The sequence below is a fragment of the Orycteropus afer genome, unplaced genomic scaffold (genome assembly GCF_000298275.1).
Source record: "Orycteropus afer afer isolate SDZICR_OR568_19922 unplaced genomic scaffold, OryAfe1.0 scaffold00038, whole genome shotgun sequence".
NCBI classification, from domain to species: domain Eukaryota; kingdom Metazoa; phylum Chordata; class Mammalia; order Tubulidentata; family Orycteropodidae; genus Orycteropus; species Orycteropus afer.
This window is the reverse complement of record NW_006921625.1, coordinates 13,393,900-13,412,039: the sequence shown is the minus strand read 5'-3', so window position 1 is coordinate 13,412,039 and position 18,140 is coordinate 13,393,900. Positions and strand designations below refer to the sequence as shown.

The 18,140-nt window shown below is 50.3% G+C and overlaps 1 protein-coding gene across 1 annotated transcript in view; it reads right to left on the bottom strand.

The window, feature by feature from the left end:
* RGS10 (regulator of G protein signaling 10) overlaps window positions 1-18,140 on the bottom strand; it is a 43,231-nt gene that overhangs the window by 15,357 nt on the left and 9,734 nt on the right. Inside the window, exons 3-4 of the mRNA XM_007936841.1 lie at window positions 17,628-17,714; window positions 4,492-4,635 (exon numbers count right to left, since the gene is read on the bottom strand). Coding sequence (XP_007935032.1) covers window positions 4,492-4,635; window positions 17,628-17,714 — 231 coding nt within the window. The remainder of the gene's footprint in view (window positions 1-4,491; window positions 4,636-17,627; window positions 17,715-18,140) is intronic.

Sequence of the window (18,140 nt, the reverse complement as noted above, 5' to 3'; positions counted from 1 at the left end):
GTGGTGCACGGGGCCCATGCTCAGTGCCTCCCGTGACTACGCTGTGGTTTAGTATCATTGCTCCGTGTCCTCCCGGCCTCTTAGTTATCACAACTTGCCACCCGTCACTCTACATCCCTGAACAGCTCTTTACTCAACCCCAGCTGATCTGCTGTGAAAAACCAGGACTTGTTAGAACTGTCTGTAAACCAGGGATTCAGACCAGTTCATTCTGGCTGGACCCCTGCTGAGCCTCTCTCTCTCTTTTTTTTTTTTTTCCTACCCCAAATAGACCGAATTAGAATCTACATTTTAGTAAGCTGTATCCAAGAATGGCCTGGGGAATCCTGTGAAAATGTGGATTCTGAGTCAGTCTATCTGGGATGAAAAGGCAAGTTCTCAGCAGGGAGCTGGACTGGAATGAATGGGTCTGAAGCCTTGGTGTAAGCTGAGAATAAACAGTACCTGAATGAAGATCCAATACGTCTGTCTTCAAATGAACACACGGATGCCACCGTGGCCTGGCACTGCTGTGACAGAAGCACCCCAGTGGGTGGCTTATAAAGAGCAGAGATTGGTTTGTTCCCAGCTCTGGAAGCCAGGCGTCTGAATGCAGGGCGCCGGCGGAGGGAAGGCTCTCTGCCGGCTCTGGGGCAGGTCCTTGTCCCAGCGTCTGTATCCTCGGTTCCCTCATGGTCCTCATGTGGTGTCTGCCTCCCTCTGTGTCTGCTCCTGTTTAATCTGCTCTTTGTGTAACTCGGAAGTGATCAGGTACAGACACACCCCACACTCACACGGTCTCATTAATAAAGAAAACCCTAGTCCCCAAAATGATTACATCCAGGGGTACAGAGGAAGGGTTCCAACACATACTCTGGGGGTGGGGTGCGCTATCACAATTCAGTTCAGAGCAGTGGATGTGGGGTCATCTAATGGGATGTTCAGAGAGGGTTTTCCGGGTCCTTCAAAGTTCCGGGCTGTGCTCCACAGGGTCGATACTGCCCTATCAGCTACCCACAGGGCAGCGGGCACTGCCCTGCTGTGAGGAAATGCTGAGGCTGCCTGAGGTTTTCCTGGGGAGTGGGTGCTGGAAGCCCGGAAGGTGGCCTGCTCAGCCAGAGACTTGATAAAGCCAGTCAGCCTCCGGCCAAGCCAAAGCCACGAGAGAAGCTTGCTTTCCACCACCCACCCCCGCAAGTTCTGTGAAATCCGGTGGCTCCAAACATGCTCCCCAGCTTCACTGTCCTTCAGTCAGGAAAACAGGGCTGTTGGGGCTGTTTGGGAGCAGAGGGAGCCCCACACTGTGCAGCTCACACACCGTGACAGTGGGCAGCAGGGACCTCAGCGGCAGAGTTTCAGAAGCCAGAGCTTCGAACCTGGCACCTTCTGGTTCAAAGCCCTGCTGAGAACTTTCATTTCTAAGACCATCTTGTTAAAGGGTGGATTCTGATTCAGTTTACCTGGGGTGGAAATTAAAATTCTCAGCAGAGCACTGAGCTGCAAAGAACCAGTTCAAACCCCTGGCAGAAGCAACACAGAACCAGAGCTCCTTCACAGGGACTTGCTATGGAGGCAGCAAGCATGGCAAATGCCGTGTGTCAGGGATCGAGCTGTGTTACTCTCCCTCAAAAAATAAAATATGTGTTGATTCCTGACCCCTGGCCTGTGGAGGTGATCCTGCTTAGAAATGGGTTTTCTTTTGCTATGTTAATGAGAAGCTCTGGTAGCACAGTGCCTAAGGCATCTGACTGCTAACCAGAATGTTGGTGGTTCAAACCAACCAGCCACTCTGCAGAAGGAAGACTGGGCAATCTACTTCTATAAAGATTTACTGCCTCGGAAACCCACCAGGGGTCACTGTGAGTTGGAATCAACTTGATGGCAGTGGGTTGTTTTTTTTTTTTAAATGTGAATGAGGCTGACACAACATAGGGTGGACCCTAAACCTGATTGTTTCTGAGTCAGAAAAAGAGCAGAACAGATCACACAAGGGAGGGGACAGCTGCCACGTGAGGACCATCTATGAGCCAAGGAACCAAGGAATGCCATGGTGACCCAGGGAGGAGTCAACACGGCTCAGACCCTGACTGGACTTGCAGCCTCCAGAACCATGAACATACACTTCTGTTCTTTAAGCCACCTCCTTATGGGGTTTGGGTTACCCATGTGGCTACAGGCATAAGGACAGCCTTCTCCCCATGCAGCCCACTTCCTGTTCCCTCACAAACTCGTGCCCATGGCATCCTTCCCATCGACCCAGAATCCCCACCCCCCAGGAGGCCCTGGAACAGCCTTCCAGGCTAACCCAACACCCTCCACCCTCCTGTGTGATGCAGAGCTCACGCAGAATTGGCACTTGCTGCTGCATCAATTGGCAAACGTCTTCAGATTGCTCCTTCTCTCTGTTATTTTCTCCCGGTATATTTGTTTGCTATCTGATGCTGACCAAAGAGGGGGCCTCCTGGATGAGGACATGTCTGTGTACCCACCAGGTGATCAAAAAGGCCAACCAAGGCAGGAAGCCAGCAGTTCTCAAAGCACAGTCTCGGGGCCTGCAGAGTCAGCACCGTGAGAACTTGGTAGGAATGCGAGGTCTCAGCCCACCTGGGCTTGGTGGCTAACCCTGGGTATAGGGCCAGCCCATCTGTTTAACCCTAATAAGGCTTCCAGGAGATTCTGGGGCTGCTCAAGTCTGTGAGATGAAGCTACATGCTAGTGTCCACGTCAGTGCCAGGTAGAGGTCATGGCCAGCAGATGTTTGAATTCTGTCTGTGTTCTGTTTGTCTACCAGTTTGTATATATCACTCCCTATGAACAGTGAGTAAGGCATTTGGCTGCTCACTGAAAGGCTGGCAGTTTAAACCTACCAGCTGCTCTGCAGAAGAAAGATGAGGCAGTCTGCTTCTGTAAAGACATAAAGCTTTGGAAGCCCTGTGGGGTTGCTATGAGTTGGAATCAACTCAATAGCAGTGAGTTTGGTTTTTTGAAGAACAGAGCAAGAAGCCCTGGTGGCACGATGGTTAAGTGCTCAGCTGCTAACTGAAGGTCAGCAGTTCAAACCCACTAGCCGCTCCATGTGAGAAAGATGTGACAAAGTACTTGTGGACTTTGTACTTCCAGTCTTGGAAAGATTCCAGTCTTGGAAACCCTATGGGACTATTCCACTCTGTCCTATACGATCACTATGAGTCAGAACTGACTCATCGGCAACATTTGGTTTTTCTAAGAACATGATACGCATGGTCACATCTGGAAATTCATATCCCAAAACCTCCTGAGTATAGTTTCATCCCCTTTGACTGTCACCACCAGCACTCTCATGAGAAAAATTTCTGGAAAACTAAAGTTTACCCCAATGGGTCCATATTGATAGGCTAATTTTTTCCTGCTTTCCTAAGTAGAATATGCTGCTGAAGGCTAACCTCTTCCCCATGGGTCAGGGGCAATAGTCTGAGCTAGCTGACAGTACCAGGCCACTGGAAGTAAGTGGAAACCAAAAAGCAAGCCAAACTCACTGCTATGGAGTTGATTCCAGCTCATAGTGACCCTACACAGCATGGTAGAACTGCCCTAATCTTTACGGAAGCAGAGTGTCTCACCTTTCTCCTGCGGAGCAGTGGGTGGGTTCAAACTGCTGACCTTTCCGTTAGCAGCCAAATGCTTTAACCACTGTACCACCAGGGCTGCTGAAGTGGGTGGAGGTGTATAGGTATTTGCACAAAAAGAGCCACTTTGAGTTCTTGTGCTTGCTCTCTGGACTGTGTTCTGTTGTCATGTGATGTTTCCAGTGGGGGTCCCTCAAACAGCTCCCTCACCACCACCAGTTGCCATCGAGCCAATCCCAGCTCATGGTGACCTGTGTGACAGAGCAGAACTGTGCTCCACAGGGCTTTCAGTGGCTGGCTTTTTGGAAACAGACTGCCAGGTCTTTCCTCTGGGGAAGCTGTGTGTAGACTCAAACCTCCAGCCTGTTGGTTAGCAGCTGAGGGTTCAACCCCCTGGGCCACCCAGGGACTCTCAAAAAACCCCCCAAAACACAAACCTCTGCAGCCAATTCCGACACACAGCGATCACACAGGACCGAGTAGAACTGCCCCATAGTGTTTCCAAGGCAGTAATCTTTGCAGAAGCAGACTGCCTCATCTTTCTCCCATGGAGCGGCTGGTCAGTTTGAATTGCTGACCTTTCACGTAGCAGCCAGGTGCTTAACCACTGTGTCATCAGGGCTCCTCAAATAGCCCCAGCCTCCTCCTAATCTAGGCTGAGGAGGCAGGTAACTCAGCTGGTTCAAATCGTGTGTAGACCAAAAGGAAGCGGGCTGGAGGCAAACTCCATCGTCAAATCCAGATCCCCACCCTTCCACAAACCCCGGCCCTTCCGTGCCCCAGCTCTCCCAGGCCGAGCTGGTACAGCTGGTTTCTAGGTCTAACATGTGGTGTTCCACTGACTTCTTCAAGGCCTGGAATAAATGTAGGTTTTCAAATCAAGGTACAGGCAGGGAAGCCAGGTTACCTGGTCCTGGAGTTTCTGGAACATCAGAGGGTGTGGCTCTTCCAGAATCTTCTCATTGAGCCGGGACTGGCCCTCCACGTTGACTTGGGATGAGGCCTTACTGGACAGGAAGGTCATGTAGATCTCCTTGGCCTTTTCCTGCATCTAGAGGGGACACAGGGAACCCATGTGTTATCTGTGAGCACAGTCTTCCCAGCCAGGTGGGGCCAGGAGGGGCTGCTAGGGCAAGAGAGCAGGCCAGCCCTGCAGCCCCTGGGGCGCTGCTGCTGCTTCCCAGCTCAGATCTACCTGGGAGGGCTCTGGGTCAGCCTAGCCTCCAGCTCCCTTCCCTTCATGCACCTGTAGCCAGCCACACCTCCAGCAACCAAATCGCCACAACAGAAAGCATTGCCCAGAGCGAGCACTCAGGGCCATGCTGTGAACGCTCTGAATACAGGGCTCATGGGACCATCACGCAACCATACATAGGAATGAAGTGCTAATGCATGCTACAACATGGACTAAAACCCTTATGCTGATTGAAAGGAGCCAGTCACAAAGCACCGCCTATTGTATGGTTCCATTTATAGGTAATGCACAGCCTTCCCAAGCAGGTTTGTTTTGTTTTTCTCAGGTGATAGGACACAGACAACTTCAGTGACTACTCTGACAAGTTGCTGTGATTTCATTCTACTTGGATCCAAAATGAACACCCAGAGAAGCAGCACTCAAGAAATCCAACAATGTATTATTCTGGGCAAATCTGCTGCCAAAGATCCCTTTAAAGTGTTAAAAGCAAAGATGTCACGTTAAGGACAATGGCACACCTGACCTGAACCATGGTCTTTGCAATCACCTCCTGTGCATGTGAAAGCTGGACAATGAATAATGAAGACCAAAGAAGAATTGATGCATTCAAGCTGTGGTGTTGGCGAAGGGTGTGGAACCAACCATGGACGCCAGAAGAGCAAACAAATCAGTCTTAAAAGAATACAACCAGAACACACCTTAGAAACAAGGTTGTCACTCACTGTGGGCATGTCATCAGGAGAGACCCACTGCTAGCAAAGGACATCGTGGTTGGTAAAGTGCAGGGTCAGGGAAGGTGAGGAAGGGCCTCAGTGGGACAGACTGAAACAGTGGCCAAAGCAGTGGGCTTCAAAGGCGGCACACCACCAGGCAATGCTTCATTCTGTTATGCATAGGGTCGCCACGAGCCCGAGTCAACTGGACACAACAGCAACAACGCAACAACCAGGCACTAATATAAGACACCCACTGCCCACCCTGCAGCCCCAAAGTGCAGGCCTGCTGGGAAACCAGAGTCCCAGGTAGGTCCCAGCCACCTTGGAAGTCTTGTAAGCAGAGCTGAGAAGACTGAAAGACTGTCTGCACTCTTCCGGTTTCCCTACAAGCCACTTGTGGCCAGTGCAGCCACCCTGGCGGATGGAAGGCGTGACCGCTCCGTGTGAAACGTGCTCCTTGCCCATCACTGGCACTGCAGACACCGCGCCTGCTCCTGCAGGACCTCCCCCAACGTCTGTCTTCTTTTAGAAAAGGAACATTTCCTGTGCACTTGCCTTGCCGGCAGCAGAGGCGGGCTGCTCCTCTAAGCCTCAAGTACTACCTCACTCAGCTGACACGTGTCTCTGCAGTGCACAGAGTGACCTATGGTGGGGCGGGGGGCTCAGGAAGCCCAGCTGGGTCTCCACACAGGCCCCAGAGCAGGTCTTGAAATTCCCAGGCTCCGACTCTCACCCCATGAAAACTGCCAGAAGGCTTCAATGCCTGGTGCTTGAAACCTGGGGAGAAGCAGTCTTTTAATTTTTTCATTCTGGAGACTCACTGTCAAAAGTCCCCATGATCCCAACCCTGAATGTCTCCTGTTCCCCCAGAGAGCAAGCCTCACTAGCACCTGCAGGGAGACGTCCAGGTGGGGATCAATGCCCCAGACCATGGGGATGTTGTTTATTGATGATCAGTGTGAACAGTTGATTGATGCCAGACTCAAAGACCTAGGAGCATCTTAGTATGGGTATTCCAGGACAAGCCTGGGCCATCAGTGAGACCCAGGTGGGGCAGCACTTTGGAACTCCTTGCTCTCAAAGACCTACCACTCCAAGACACCAAGGGCCTCTTCCCTCCTCCACCCACATCCTGTCTGGAAGGGACTTTTTTTGGAAACCACTTCCTGTTTTAAAGTGACTTCATGAAAGCAGAATTTCAGCAGGTAAAATCAACAATGACCAAGTCAACATTAATCATTTTGGACTGTTTTAGGACAAAAAATAAAAGACCTCAACAACTGAAACTGTTTATCTACCAATTTGTCTTCATTTGAATGTCTTCTAACCAAACCCACTGCCATTTAAGTTGATTCCAACTCACAGAGCCCCCACAGGGTTTCCAAGGCTGCAAACCTCTACTGAAGCAGACTGCCTTATCATTCTTCCATGGAGCCACTGGTGGGTTCGAACTGCTGACCTTCTGGTTAGCAAGCAAATGCCTTAGGCACTGCACCACCAGCGCTCCTTTAGAATATATAAAAAGGAATAAATAAAATGGATCTCCAGTGCTGCACATACAATAAGGACTTTTATGATGTACAGAAGGAGCTCTGGTGGTCTAGGGCCTAAGGGATTTGACTGCTAATCAGAAGGCTGGCGGTTCAAACCCACCAGCCACTCCTTCCTTGATCCTTGGTAGATCAGCCAATCTACTTCCACAGTGATACCGCCTTGGAAATCCAAAGAGGGGTCACTATGAATCGGGACCAACTTGACAGCAGTGAGTTTGGTTTTTAGTTTAAAATGTACAGATGCCTTTGAAGTATTTTCCCTCAAGATGATCAAGTGTGTATTTGACAAGTGAATAATAAATAAATCTGTAACTAATTGATTTTTTTTTTTTTAATTTTTGTAAAAATCAGCAAACTCCACAGAGAGCTTTGGAGATGGGTTACTTTTGGCTTTCCCTCTCCTGGCACATACACACTCACAGACACACACATAGACACACACACACACACGGCCATGTGGCTCCTGGCTATCCTGGGTGGTTCTGAGAAGCAGTCTCATGAGTAGCTAGGAATCTCTGGATGGTGCAGATAGTTAACACTCTCAGCTGCTGACGGATAGCCTGGAGGCCCCAACACCCACAGGCACCTCGGAAGAAAGGCCTGGCTGTCTCCTTCTGGAAACCAGCCTTTAAAACCCGCTGGAGCACACTTCTGCTGTGACACGCATGGGGCTGCAAGAGCAACCCAACAGCCACTGGTTTTTGAGTGAGCAGTTTGGGGGCGGAGACCAAACAGACGAGGCAGGCTCCCTCCCGAGCAATGGCTGGTCTGCCAGCTCCAGCTTCAGGCCCACCACAGCCCCTCCTGGGTCTCTGAGAACGAGTATGGGGTCCTCGGAAGCCCAGCCCAGGGAATGGGTCCAGCAGCAACAGGGCTTATCTGGGCTGGGACAGGAAGTGTGACTAAGAAGGGGAACCCTGAGACTGCCAACCACAGCCGGTCACGGGAGAGCCTGGTGTCCATGCCGAGACACTTTATAAGAAAGGAGAACCGGGACTGGCAAGCTATTTTGGTAGATTTTCCGAATAGATCTGTTACCTGTATTCTAGCACCGTCAGGATAGGATAAAACACCCATCCAGAGAAGAAGCACCTCACGTTGGCGAGTCTCCCTGTGACCTGGAAGCCTGACTGGCCACCTTCTCTCCTCTGATCTTACAGACCCATGCGGCCACAGCCTGGGACTGGACAGGCCCCTGCCGTGGAGACGCTGTTCCCAAAGGGACCGGAAAAGGCCCGTGCCTGGGGTGTGTGATGACTAGCTCTTCCTAGGCCCCCACAAACCTGCAGCCTCAGCCAAGAACCATCAGCAAGCAGCCAGTGACCTGAACTGGCTCCCACCCCAGTGGACGATGAGAGCAGCGAATTCCCTGAATCAGCACAGGCCCAGAGGCAATTGACTGAGAACAGCAGGCAGGAGCCCCCGGAGCTCAGAAGAGAGTGACCCTGTATCTGCTGGTGCCTCTCATCCGATAAATACACCCAAACTCCGTCCAGTACTCCACACGCCCTGTAGTTAACTGCCTCGCCACCCCAGGGTGTTCCTGAAACACTTACAAGGACGAGTATGCCCTCTGTGAGTCATTCCCGCCATCCGTTCACTCTCAGCGCCCCCCTGGCTACCCCCCACCACACCTGCTCACCTCTCTCCCAGCTCACCAGCACACTGCACACGGCCAAGCCCTTATCGTTCCTTAGCCTCGTGGTTCCGGAACTCTCTGGCACCTGACCCTGCTCACCATCCTGCTTCTTCCTCTAGCCCACTCCCTCCACAGCAAGACTGCCCCTTTCTGATCCCTCTATTCCATAAACACTGTGGCTTCCAGGGTCTGTCCTCGGCAGACTGCTCTTCTGACCGCCCACTCTCCCGACTTCAGCCCGGCCCTGTCCTCACACTCAGACACGTCATTGTTGTTGTTAGTTGCCATTGACAATGACTCTTGGTGGCCCATGTGTGCAGAGTAAGGCCACTCCACAGAGTTTTCAAGGCTGTGACCTTTCACCGGCCTTAACTCCAGAGTGTCACTGGATGGGTTTGTACTGCCAACCTTCTGGCTAGTAGACCAGTACTTAACCATTTGTGCCACCCAGAACTCCTACAGACCCATGTACCCAAGTGATTTCTAGAAAGGTGGGCTCATGTCCCACCGACACCTCAAACTTAGCACGAAGGAGAAAAGGAACCCTTGCACTAGCAGGGCCCTGCAGTCCCTACCCCGGGAAGCAGGAAGCCAGGTCTTTGCTAACACCCTCACCCCACGTCCAGCCAGTCACCGAGTTATGCTCACGTCATCTGCCTCCAGAACATACAGTCAGTTGGCCCCTTCCTCTCCATTCCTGTCACTCTGCCCAGAGAGGGGCAATGGGAGGGGACACAGAAGAAAAGAAAAGGATCAATCCACCAACTTCACTAATATCAGCTACAGAAAGAGACAACAAAGAAAATACCAAATGAGTGACACACGACTACTTCTGAGAACTGGTTTGGGACATCGGAGGCAGGAGGGGGAACGCCAAGGGACTCAGCGCACAGAACGAGGGGTCAGCTGAGCCCCGGCCAACACCGGGGAGGGCAGCGGCAAGAAACAGGCTTTTCTGCCCAGCACGCCCCAATGGCAGGAATTCAAGAAGTCAGGTAACCCAGAAGGAAGGAGTAAGGAGGGTGGCTGAAGGAGGCAGTTAGAGCCTGTCCTCAACACCCCCACCCTGAGCATTCGAGAAACTGTCCCCTTGTCCTCCTTCTCTCCCTCTGCCCCAGGAAACTGGAGTTGTCGCCACTCAAAAAGGCTCCAGAAGAGAGGCAGGAAGGCACCCAAGAATGAGACGCCAGCTGCACGTGGGAGTTAAGTGAAACTGCACGTAGATTCCCAGCAGACTTCTCCCACCCAGGACCAGGATGCCAACCATCAGGCCTGGGACGCACCAGGAGACCACCGGCAGGAGACGGGAGAAGACTCGCCAGGTAGAGACTCACCGGGAGGAGACTCACTGGGTGGAGACCCACCCACCCACCAGGAGGGAACTCATCAGGTAGCGACCCACCGGGAGGGGACTCATCAGGAGACCAGGGGGAGACCTGAGGACCCTTGTCTGGAGAAAATAAAAAGCAAAAGCAGAAATAATTCAGTAGGATTTGAAGATAAAGTTCTAATACTTAAAAGACAGTAGGAACCAAAAGTCAAAGAGATGAAAAACAGGAGAAAAGAAAGATAAAATGGAAGTCTCAATCTAGGGAGAAACCATTGTTTGAAAAGAGACAAAGAAAATGGAAAGACATCACTGAATAATAATAATGAAGCATTTCCTAGAACTATAAATTCCCAGACTCAAAGGTTTGCAAAGCTCCCGGGCATACAATGAACGAACTCCTCCCAGCGAAGACCGATTGCAGTTTTACAATATGGGTGATGAAAAGGGGAGCCTGCAACATTCCAGAGAGAAAGAAAATAGAACAATCAGTGTGCATATAATATGCTGATGCTCGACCAGAGTGGGAGACAGCGGACAATGTCTCCAAATTCTCACTGAAATTCATTTCAACCGAAAACGCTATGCTCCATCCATGAAATGGGGGAGCAGAGTGGGGTGGGGGTGGAGTACATTTTCACTCACCCAGGTCTTCACACTGTCTACCTGCTATGGCCCCTTAGTCAGGAACTCCTGCCAGCTGTGCCCCCTCCAAATAAGGAAATGAATCCGGGACCAGATCCCGGAAACGGGATGGAGGAAAGAATGTCCAGAGTGGTGCAACGGACCACCACGGGCACCACGCAGCAGGCAGGACGTTCCTCAGCCTAGGCAGGTGGCCTCACAGACTTGGGGAGGGTGTCCCCAAGGAAATTAAACTAGAGACTATCTGACATCTTGGCCTCAGGCAACACTGCCCAGAGACGCATGTTAGAGGGCTACAGGAGAAGGCAAAAATAGGAAAAGCGGGAAGGAAAAAAAAAAGGCCCAAAAAGGAAAATACAGCTGTAGCATCCTTGGCAACAAACAACACATGTGAAGTCTAACAACAAAAATACAGCAGACGGGGTAGTAAGCTAACCCTCAGCTGCAGTAAGAGGAAGTCAGAAGAGAAAGCCTAAAAGGGATGGTGGGAGCTATAGCTTAAGTGCCCACAGAGCAGCTAACGGAGTTAAAGGTGTCGGGGACGAGACTGCGCTGGAAGACGCCATGACACCAAGGTTCAACCCAGACTCTGCAGGAGCGCACCTCTAACTTTAACCTCCCTGGGTCTCAGCTTCGTCGTCCATAAACCGGACACGATATCAGTAGCAACAAGATTCTGCAGGCAAGTCAAGCACACGAGACCAACCGGGCAACATCTGCCCGAAAACAAAGCTCAGAGGCAGAAGGGGCAGAAAAGTGGGCGGTTGGAAATGGAGCCCAGCGAGGAAGTGGAAAGAGTGCTGTTACACTGAGGGGTTGCAACCAACGTCAGGAAACAAAACGTGGATAAATTGGTGATTGGGAAACGAATTTGCTCCGTAGACTTTCACCCAAACCACAATGAAATGTTCAAACAAAAACACTCTGCGGGCTAAATAAATGTGTTGGCCTCATTTGGCTGGCAGTCACCAGTCTGGAACCTTGGCACATGTGAATCTTAGGGTCGTTATGGATTGAATTATGTTGTCGGTTGCCGTCAAATCGATTCCAACTCACAGCGACCCCACGCACAGCACAAAACCCTGCCCAGTTCTGCTCCATCCTCACAGTCACTACTGTGCTTGAACCCACCGTTGCAGCCCCTGTGTCAGTCCATGCTGTTGAGGGTCTTCCCCTATTTCGCTGACCCTCTATTTTACCAGCATGATGTCCTTCTCCAGGACTGGTCCCTCCTTGATAACATACCCAAAGTGCGTGAGACGAAGTCTCACCATCCTTGCTTCTAAGGAGCGTTCTGGTTGTACTTCTTTCAAAACAGATTAGTTTGTTCCCCTGGCACTCTGTGGTATGATCATTTTTCTCTGCCACCACCATAATTCAAAGGCGTTAATTCTTCTTCAGTCTAACTTAACCCTTGTCCAGCTTTTGCACATACATGAGTCACATGAATTATGATCCCCCAAAAAATATATATTGGAATCCTGGCCCTGCACCTGTAAGTATGATTCTGTTTGGAGACAGTTTTCTTTGTTATGTTAATGAGGTCATGCATTAAGGTGGATCCTAAACCTAATCACTTATGAGTCATAAAAGAGCAGAAGAGACAGAGACACACAGGGACAGACAGCTCAGGGAGGCAGAGACCCGTGGCAGACGCCTCTATGACCCTAGGCACTCCACGCCTGCCACCTGGCAGTGCCCAGGACAAGCCACACAGTACACATCACCACCGGGACTTCTGTAGCTACTCTTCCTGACTGGTTGTTCCTGTTGTCAGGTGTCCTCAGGTCAGCTCCCAACTCATGACAGCTCCATGGAAGGCTTCCCAGTCCCGCGCCATCCCCTCGAGCGGCTGTGGCTCAGACTGTCATGACCCATAAGGTTTCCAGCAGCTGATTTTTCGGAAATAGGCTGATAGGCATGTGTTCCAAGGCACCTCGGGGTGGAGGGGCAACACCAGTCTTTCCGTTAGCAGCCGAGAGTGTTAACCATTTGTACCACCCAGGGACCCCAAAAAATAATGTAAACGCCTCTCAAATGACTCCATATGCTGTAGACCACTATACAATTCACACCACTATTACTCTCAAGCACTAGATCCAGTTAGTTATTGTAAGCCAAGCATCACCCCATCGCCTATCCCTCTCCCCAGCTCTCAGTCCGGCTTACAAATCCGTACCAGCTGTGTCCCCTTCAGTCCCTGCCACACACAGAAAACAGGCCCGACAGAGTGTGCTGACAACTGAACGAAGGCGCAGACTCAGGGAGGGCCAGGAATGAAGACCCTCGTGCAGCTCTGGCTGAGGCTTCTGGGACATAAAAGCTGCTTTGTTTTAGAAAACAGCTAGATCTCATGTGCTATCTCATGAGGAAGAAGCACCTCATAGAAGAAGAGTCACCTATAAAACCATCCCTGAGACGACGGCCCTTAGACACCCTTCAGGCCTGGAACCAAACTCATCCCTGTGGCCCAACTGTCAGCCTAAGCAGACGGGCCGCCAGGTGAGCAATCACACCGGGGGGGTGCCACTCAGGAGAAGGATCAGCCACACAAGATGGAGAGCAGCAGTGCTCAGGGGTGAAGCTCAGAAGGGCAGGAAGGGACAGGAGAGGAGGAGGAAGGGGAGCGGTAAACACAGGAAGTGGGAACAGTGTTGCTTCACTACGGGGACCACAATCAATGTCACAGAACACAGTGTGTATGGATTGTTGAATTTGCTCTGTCAACTTTCACCCAAATCACAATTAAAAAAAAAAGAAAGAAGAAATTGCAAACGGAGAGAGGACTGCTTTGAAAGCTGACCGGTCAATGTGGACACAGGCAGGGAGGTGTCACCCTACTGTTTATCTAAGTCCCAGCCTCCCTGCCACGTATGCAGTGTCCAGACCCTCCCAAATGCAGGGCAGAGCACAGACCAGGGGATGTAGTCGTTCCACTGTTGGGTGCTTCTGAGGGTAAGAGCCCCAACAGGACGGACAGCATGCTCATCTCTGAAGTCCTCTCAAAGGCTGTGGCTACCCCCCAAGTGGGTGGGGCAGCCAGGCCCTGCATGCAGTCACGCATGACTCTGGGATCTGCTGGTCGGAGTGGAAAGCATTCATCCTACAAAGAGGAACTGGAAGTGCGCTGGACACTGTCCTAGGCACTCAGAATACAGCAGGCAGGAAGACAGACAAGATGTCCCAACCTCCTGGAGCTGACAAGACAGAGGGAATGACAACACAGAAGACAAATGCACAAATCATACAGGATATTAGGAGTTGGCAAATGCTACAGATTCAAGGACAGTGGTGGTTCGCTGGTAAAGTCTTGCCTTCCATGCAGGAGATATGGACTCTATTCCTGACCAACACACTTCATGTGTAGCCTCCACCCGTCTGTCAGTGGAGGCGTGTGGGTAGCTATGACACTGAACAGGTTTCAGCAGAGCTTCCACACTAAGGCAGTAGGAGGAAAGACCTGGCAATTGACCTCTAAAAGTCAGCCAAATGAAAGCCCTATGGATCACAATGGTCTGATCCATAAGCGATCAGACAGATGGTGCAGTACCGCCAGTGCTTCACTCCGCTGTGCGTGAGGTCACCATGAATCTGAGATAGATGACGGCAGCTAACAATAGCAGCAAGTGTCACAGCAAGAAACAGCTGGACAATCCAAGCAAACAAACAAAAACAGGTTCTATTTAAAATCCTGGAGGCAAAAGTGAGACTGCATCGATCCCACAACTGCCTTGGAGAGAAACTCTCCCACGCGCTCCCTGCCGGACCAGATGTGGTTAGCCTAACTGAATATTCAGTTGGGCCGACTTCTCCCAGCCCACTTCATCCACTTCCTTTTATCATTTAAACTTCCAGCTTTCTCCTGGCTTTTCCTTCCCACACAGCTTGCCCCACTGGAGAATGCAGGGGCCCAGGAGGCAGAAACCCCAGTCTGAGTCCTGGCTCTGCTTCAGCGCTCTAGTTTCTGTGCCTGCACGCATGAGTGGCTCAGCAGGATAACCAGATGGGTGTTCCCCAAGGCACAGTCACCATGGATGCCACAGATGCTTCTGCCCTTCCTACCACCATTTGCATCCCAGGCAGCTGGGGGTAAGTGTGGCTTTTGCTACACTCCAGGAATCACCAGACATGTTACAGACTTAAGGATGCAAACCTTTACGGAGTCGTATGCTGAGGAGTCAGGGAGATGCAGAGAAGGGCTGCCTGATTCTGGAGGCTCTCTCTCTACACAGGATGCAGACAGGGCAGTGCAATGCAACACCAGGCCTGCCCAACCTGAGACTGGAGGAAGCACCTCCAAAGGTTTTATACCCTGCCCAATGTACACACCGATAAAGTCCTGCAGTGGCTGTCTAGTGTCCTGGCACGGGCCTATTACTCACCTTGGCACACAGGTTCTTATCCACCTGTCAGCCTCAACTAGAGCCAGCTCCCCCACAAACAGGACCCTCGTGCTCACTGGTCAACCTTCAGCTCTTCTTTCCAGGCTTTCACACATGCTGTTTCCTCTTCCAGGAACACTGTTCCCCACCCTAATCACAGTGCTGGTCCCACTTAAAAGTCACTTCCCCAAGGCCCTCCCTCCCTAACTCACTGCCAACGCTCCCACAGCCCACACTTCCCATTTTTACACTCACTGCATTTGTGAAGGCTTACTGAAGAACTAGCTTCCCCTCCAAATGAGGTTCCCTAGAAAGAGCTTCACTGTCTTGCCCTGCAGAAGCTCTAGCACTTGTCACAATGTCCAACAACAAACAGCACTCCACAAAGAGGTAGGGAGTTGAACTGGAGAATAAACTACATGGTGTATGGGGGAGAGAAAAGGACCAGGTGAAGTCAAGGGTGCTGGTTCAAGCCCAGCTCTGCCACAGGTGGTGAGGGTGGGGGACCCACTTCCTTTCCCTGGGCCTCAACTTCCTTGTCTACAAGCAGGGAGTGCATTGGCTGACCTCTAGGCCATTACCATTGCTGCAACTCAAAGAATAAAGGAGATGAGCAAGTATCTGTTCGCCTGTTGACTCCAAGTCATGATTTTATGGTGAAGCTGGAAGAATCAGTTGCACCAGTGACCATCCAGTCAGAGCCAACTCATGGTGACAAAACTGTGTCACGGGGTTTTCAGTGGCGGGATTTTCCGAGGTTGACTGTCAGGCCTTTCTTCTGAGGTACCTGTGTGCACCTGAACCTCCAAGGTTAGCAGCCAGCCTTTGTGCCACTCAGGGGCTCCCCACCAGTTACACGGTGCAGGGTTTATCGATGAGTGTCCCTGGGCCCTGTCCTGGGTGCTGAGGACGAAGAATAAGGGAGTCCCGCCCTGAAGGACGTCAACCCACAGCCCAGCTTTCTGAAACTAGTGCTCCCATCTGTTCTCCCACCTTCCCCTGAGGCGTTCACCATCCAGGAGGCTCAGGCTAAACCAGCCTGAGGGCAGAAGGAGCCAGAAGGGAGCAAAAGCCAAGTGCCAAGGCCAATGAAGTGCCAGGCCACCAGGGAATTCAAGCTAGAGGAGTCCATCCAGAGAGCTCCTTTGCCAGCGACAGAGTGGAAGGCCTCACTGCTCCATCGGGGACATGCTCTGAGCCCCGCAGGGCCTCTGAATAGCCCCTGTGGACACTTTCCAAGCTGTTGTCTGCAAACACTTAATGGCTGCTGGCCCCGCGGATTTTCCTGTTGGAGGCTCAAACCTGGCAGCCACAAGTCACGTCTGCCTACAGATGTGCTCTGTTTGGCAGGCGAGGTTTCAAATTTCCCAAAAATTAGTTCCCACGCTTATAGAAATCAGATGCCTCCACGTAAGATTCCAAATGTTGAGCGTCTCTGGACAAACAGGCAGCCCTGGGCTAAAGATGGAAGACGATACCTTACGAAGGAAGGTCCCTCAGGGTCCAAGAGGTGAGGGTGAGAACATCAGTGAGTTGGTGGAGACAGAACTTGAAGCAGGAAAAGCCCAGACAGCCACAGACCCCAGTATTCTCTGCCAAACTTGGTAAGCAACCAGCTGCAGTCCCCACTGCTCCCTACAGCCACACACCAGAAGCCTCACGTACTCACACACTTATACAGCCCCTGTAGGTATTTAGTTGGCAGCCTCTTAGAAATTCACAGGAACAGGCCTTGTAAACATACTCAGTCCACATGCCTCTTCCTCTTAATCCCACCCACCACTTCTTACAACCAACCCTCAGTGACAGAAAATCCAGCTGACATAGGGAAGGTGACATCAGCTACCTCCTGCAAAGAGCACCCCTCTACCCAAGAGAACAGTCAGAAACCTCTGTGTCGAGTGCATGCCAACTATAGGACATTCTGTAAAGATACACTGAATAATTGACAATCCATCTGATGCAGGTTGTGCTTTTATGTCTACACATCTGCTTAGTGTTTTACCTCCATACAAAATGCCAACAGGGCAAGCTCTGGGAGAAACATCCTCATAACTTATACATAAAGGAAAAAAAAAAAAAATCATACGCAATGATGAACTCTAAATGACATGAACTGCTGCTTTTACTTTAAATATTTGTCCACTTGAATTCCACTTAAAAATGGATTTACAATAAAATAGAAAAATAAAATAAAAATGGATTTATTCACTCTTTTTAAAATAGTTAATTTTTTGATCAACATAAGATCCCTAGCCTGAAGCTTAACCTTCCTTCCAAATCCAACATGAACCAGGTTTCTTTAGTAAATTTCATCATCTATTGGAAAGGCAGGAGCTCTGGTAGCATAGTGCCTAAGGTACTTGACTAAGGCTGGCAGTTCAAACCCACCAGCCACTCTTTGGAAGGAAGGTTGGGCAATCTACTTCCATAGTGATACTGCCTCGGAAACCCAAGGAGGGGTCGTTATGAGTCGGGGCCGACTCGACGGCACATAACAGCAACACAACATTGGAAAGGCAGCTGTAACTTTATAAGGAGGAAAAAAAATACATCAAGACAATGACTATAGAATAGAAGGTATACCTGTTTCTTATCTTGTGTCTTCTTAAAATCTTCACACGCTAGCCAAAACAAAACATTTTCTTCACTGAATTCCTTTTTTAGAAACTCCTATGGATAAAAAGAAAAGAATTCATACAGTAAGTTGCATTGTTTAAAGAATAATAATAATAATTTTTAATGCTTTCTTCTTCAGCAACTGATTTGGCAAAATTTGGCAAGTGAACAAGGCTTAACTGCCCTTTAAAAATCCCTGCAAACATTTAATGGCTACAAAGCAAAGTGTATGTCTAATGTTAAAGCCAGAATTTCATATGCATTTAATGTCATGAGGAAGAGTGAAAATGAAGCAAGACTCTACCAGCAACTCTAGCTGACAATAAATTACCAAAAAGTAAATTAAAGCGGAAGACATATTAGTTCCTTCCCGACACTGTTTAAACAGTACATTCCTCTAAAATCGGGCTCTTTTTTTTTTTAACAGAAGGAAAGAAAACACATTAAGCATTTCTAACAATGCCATGATGGAGACAGTGT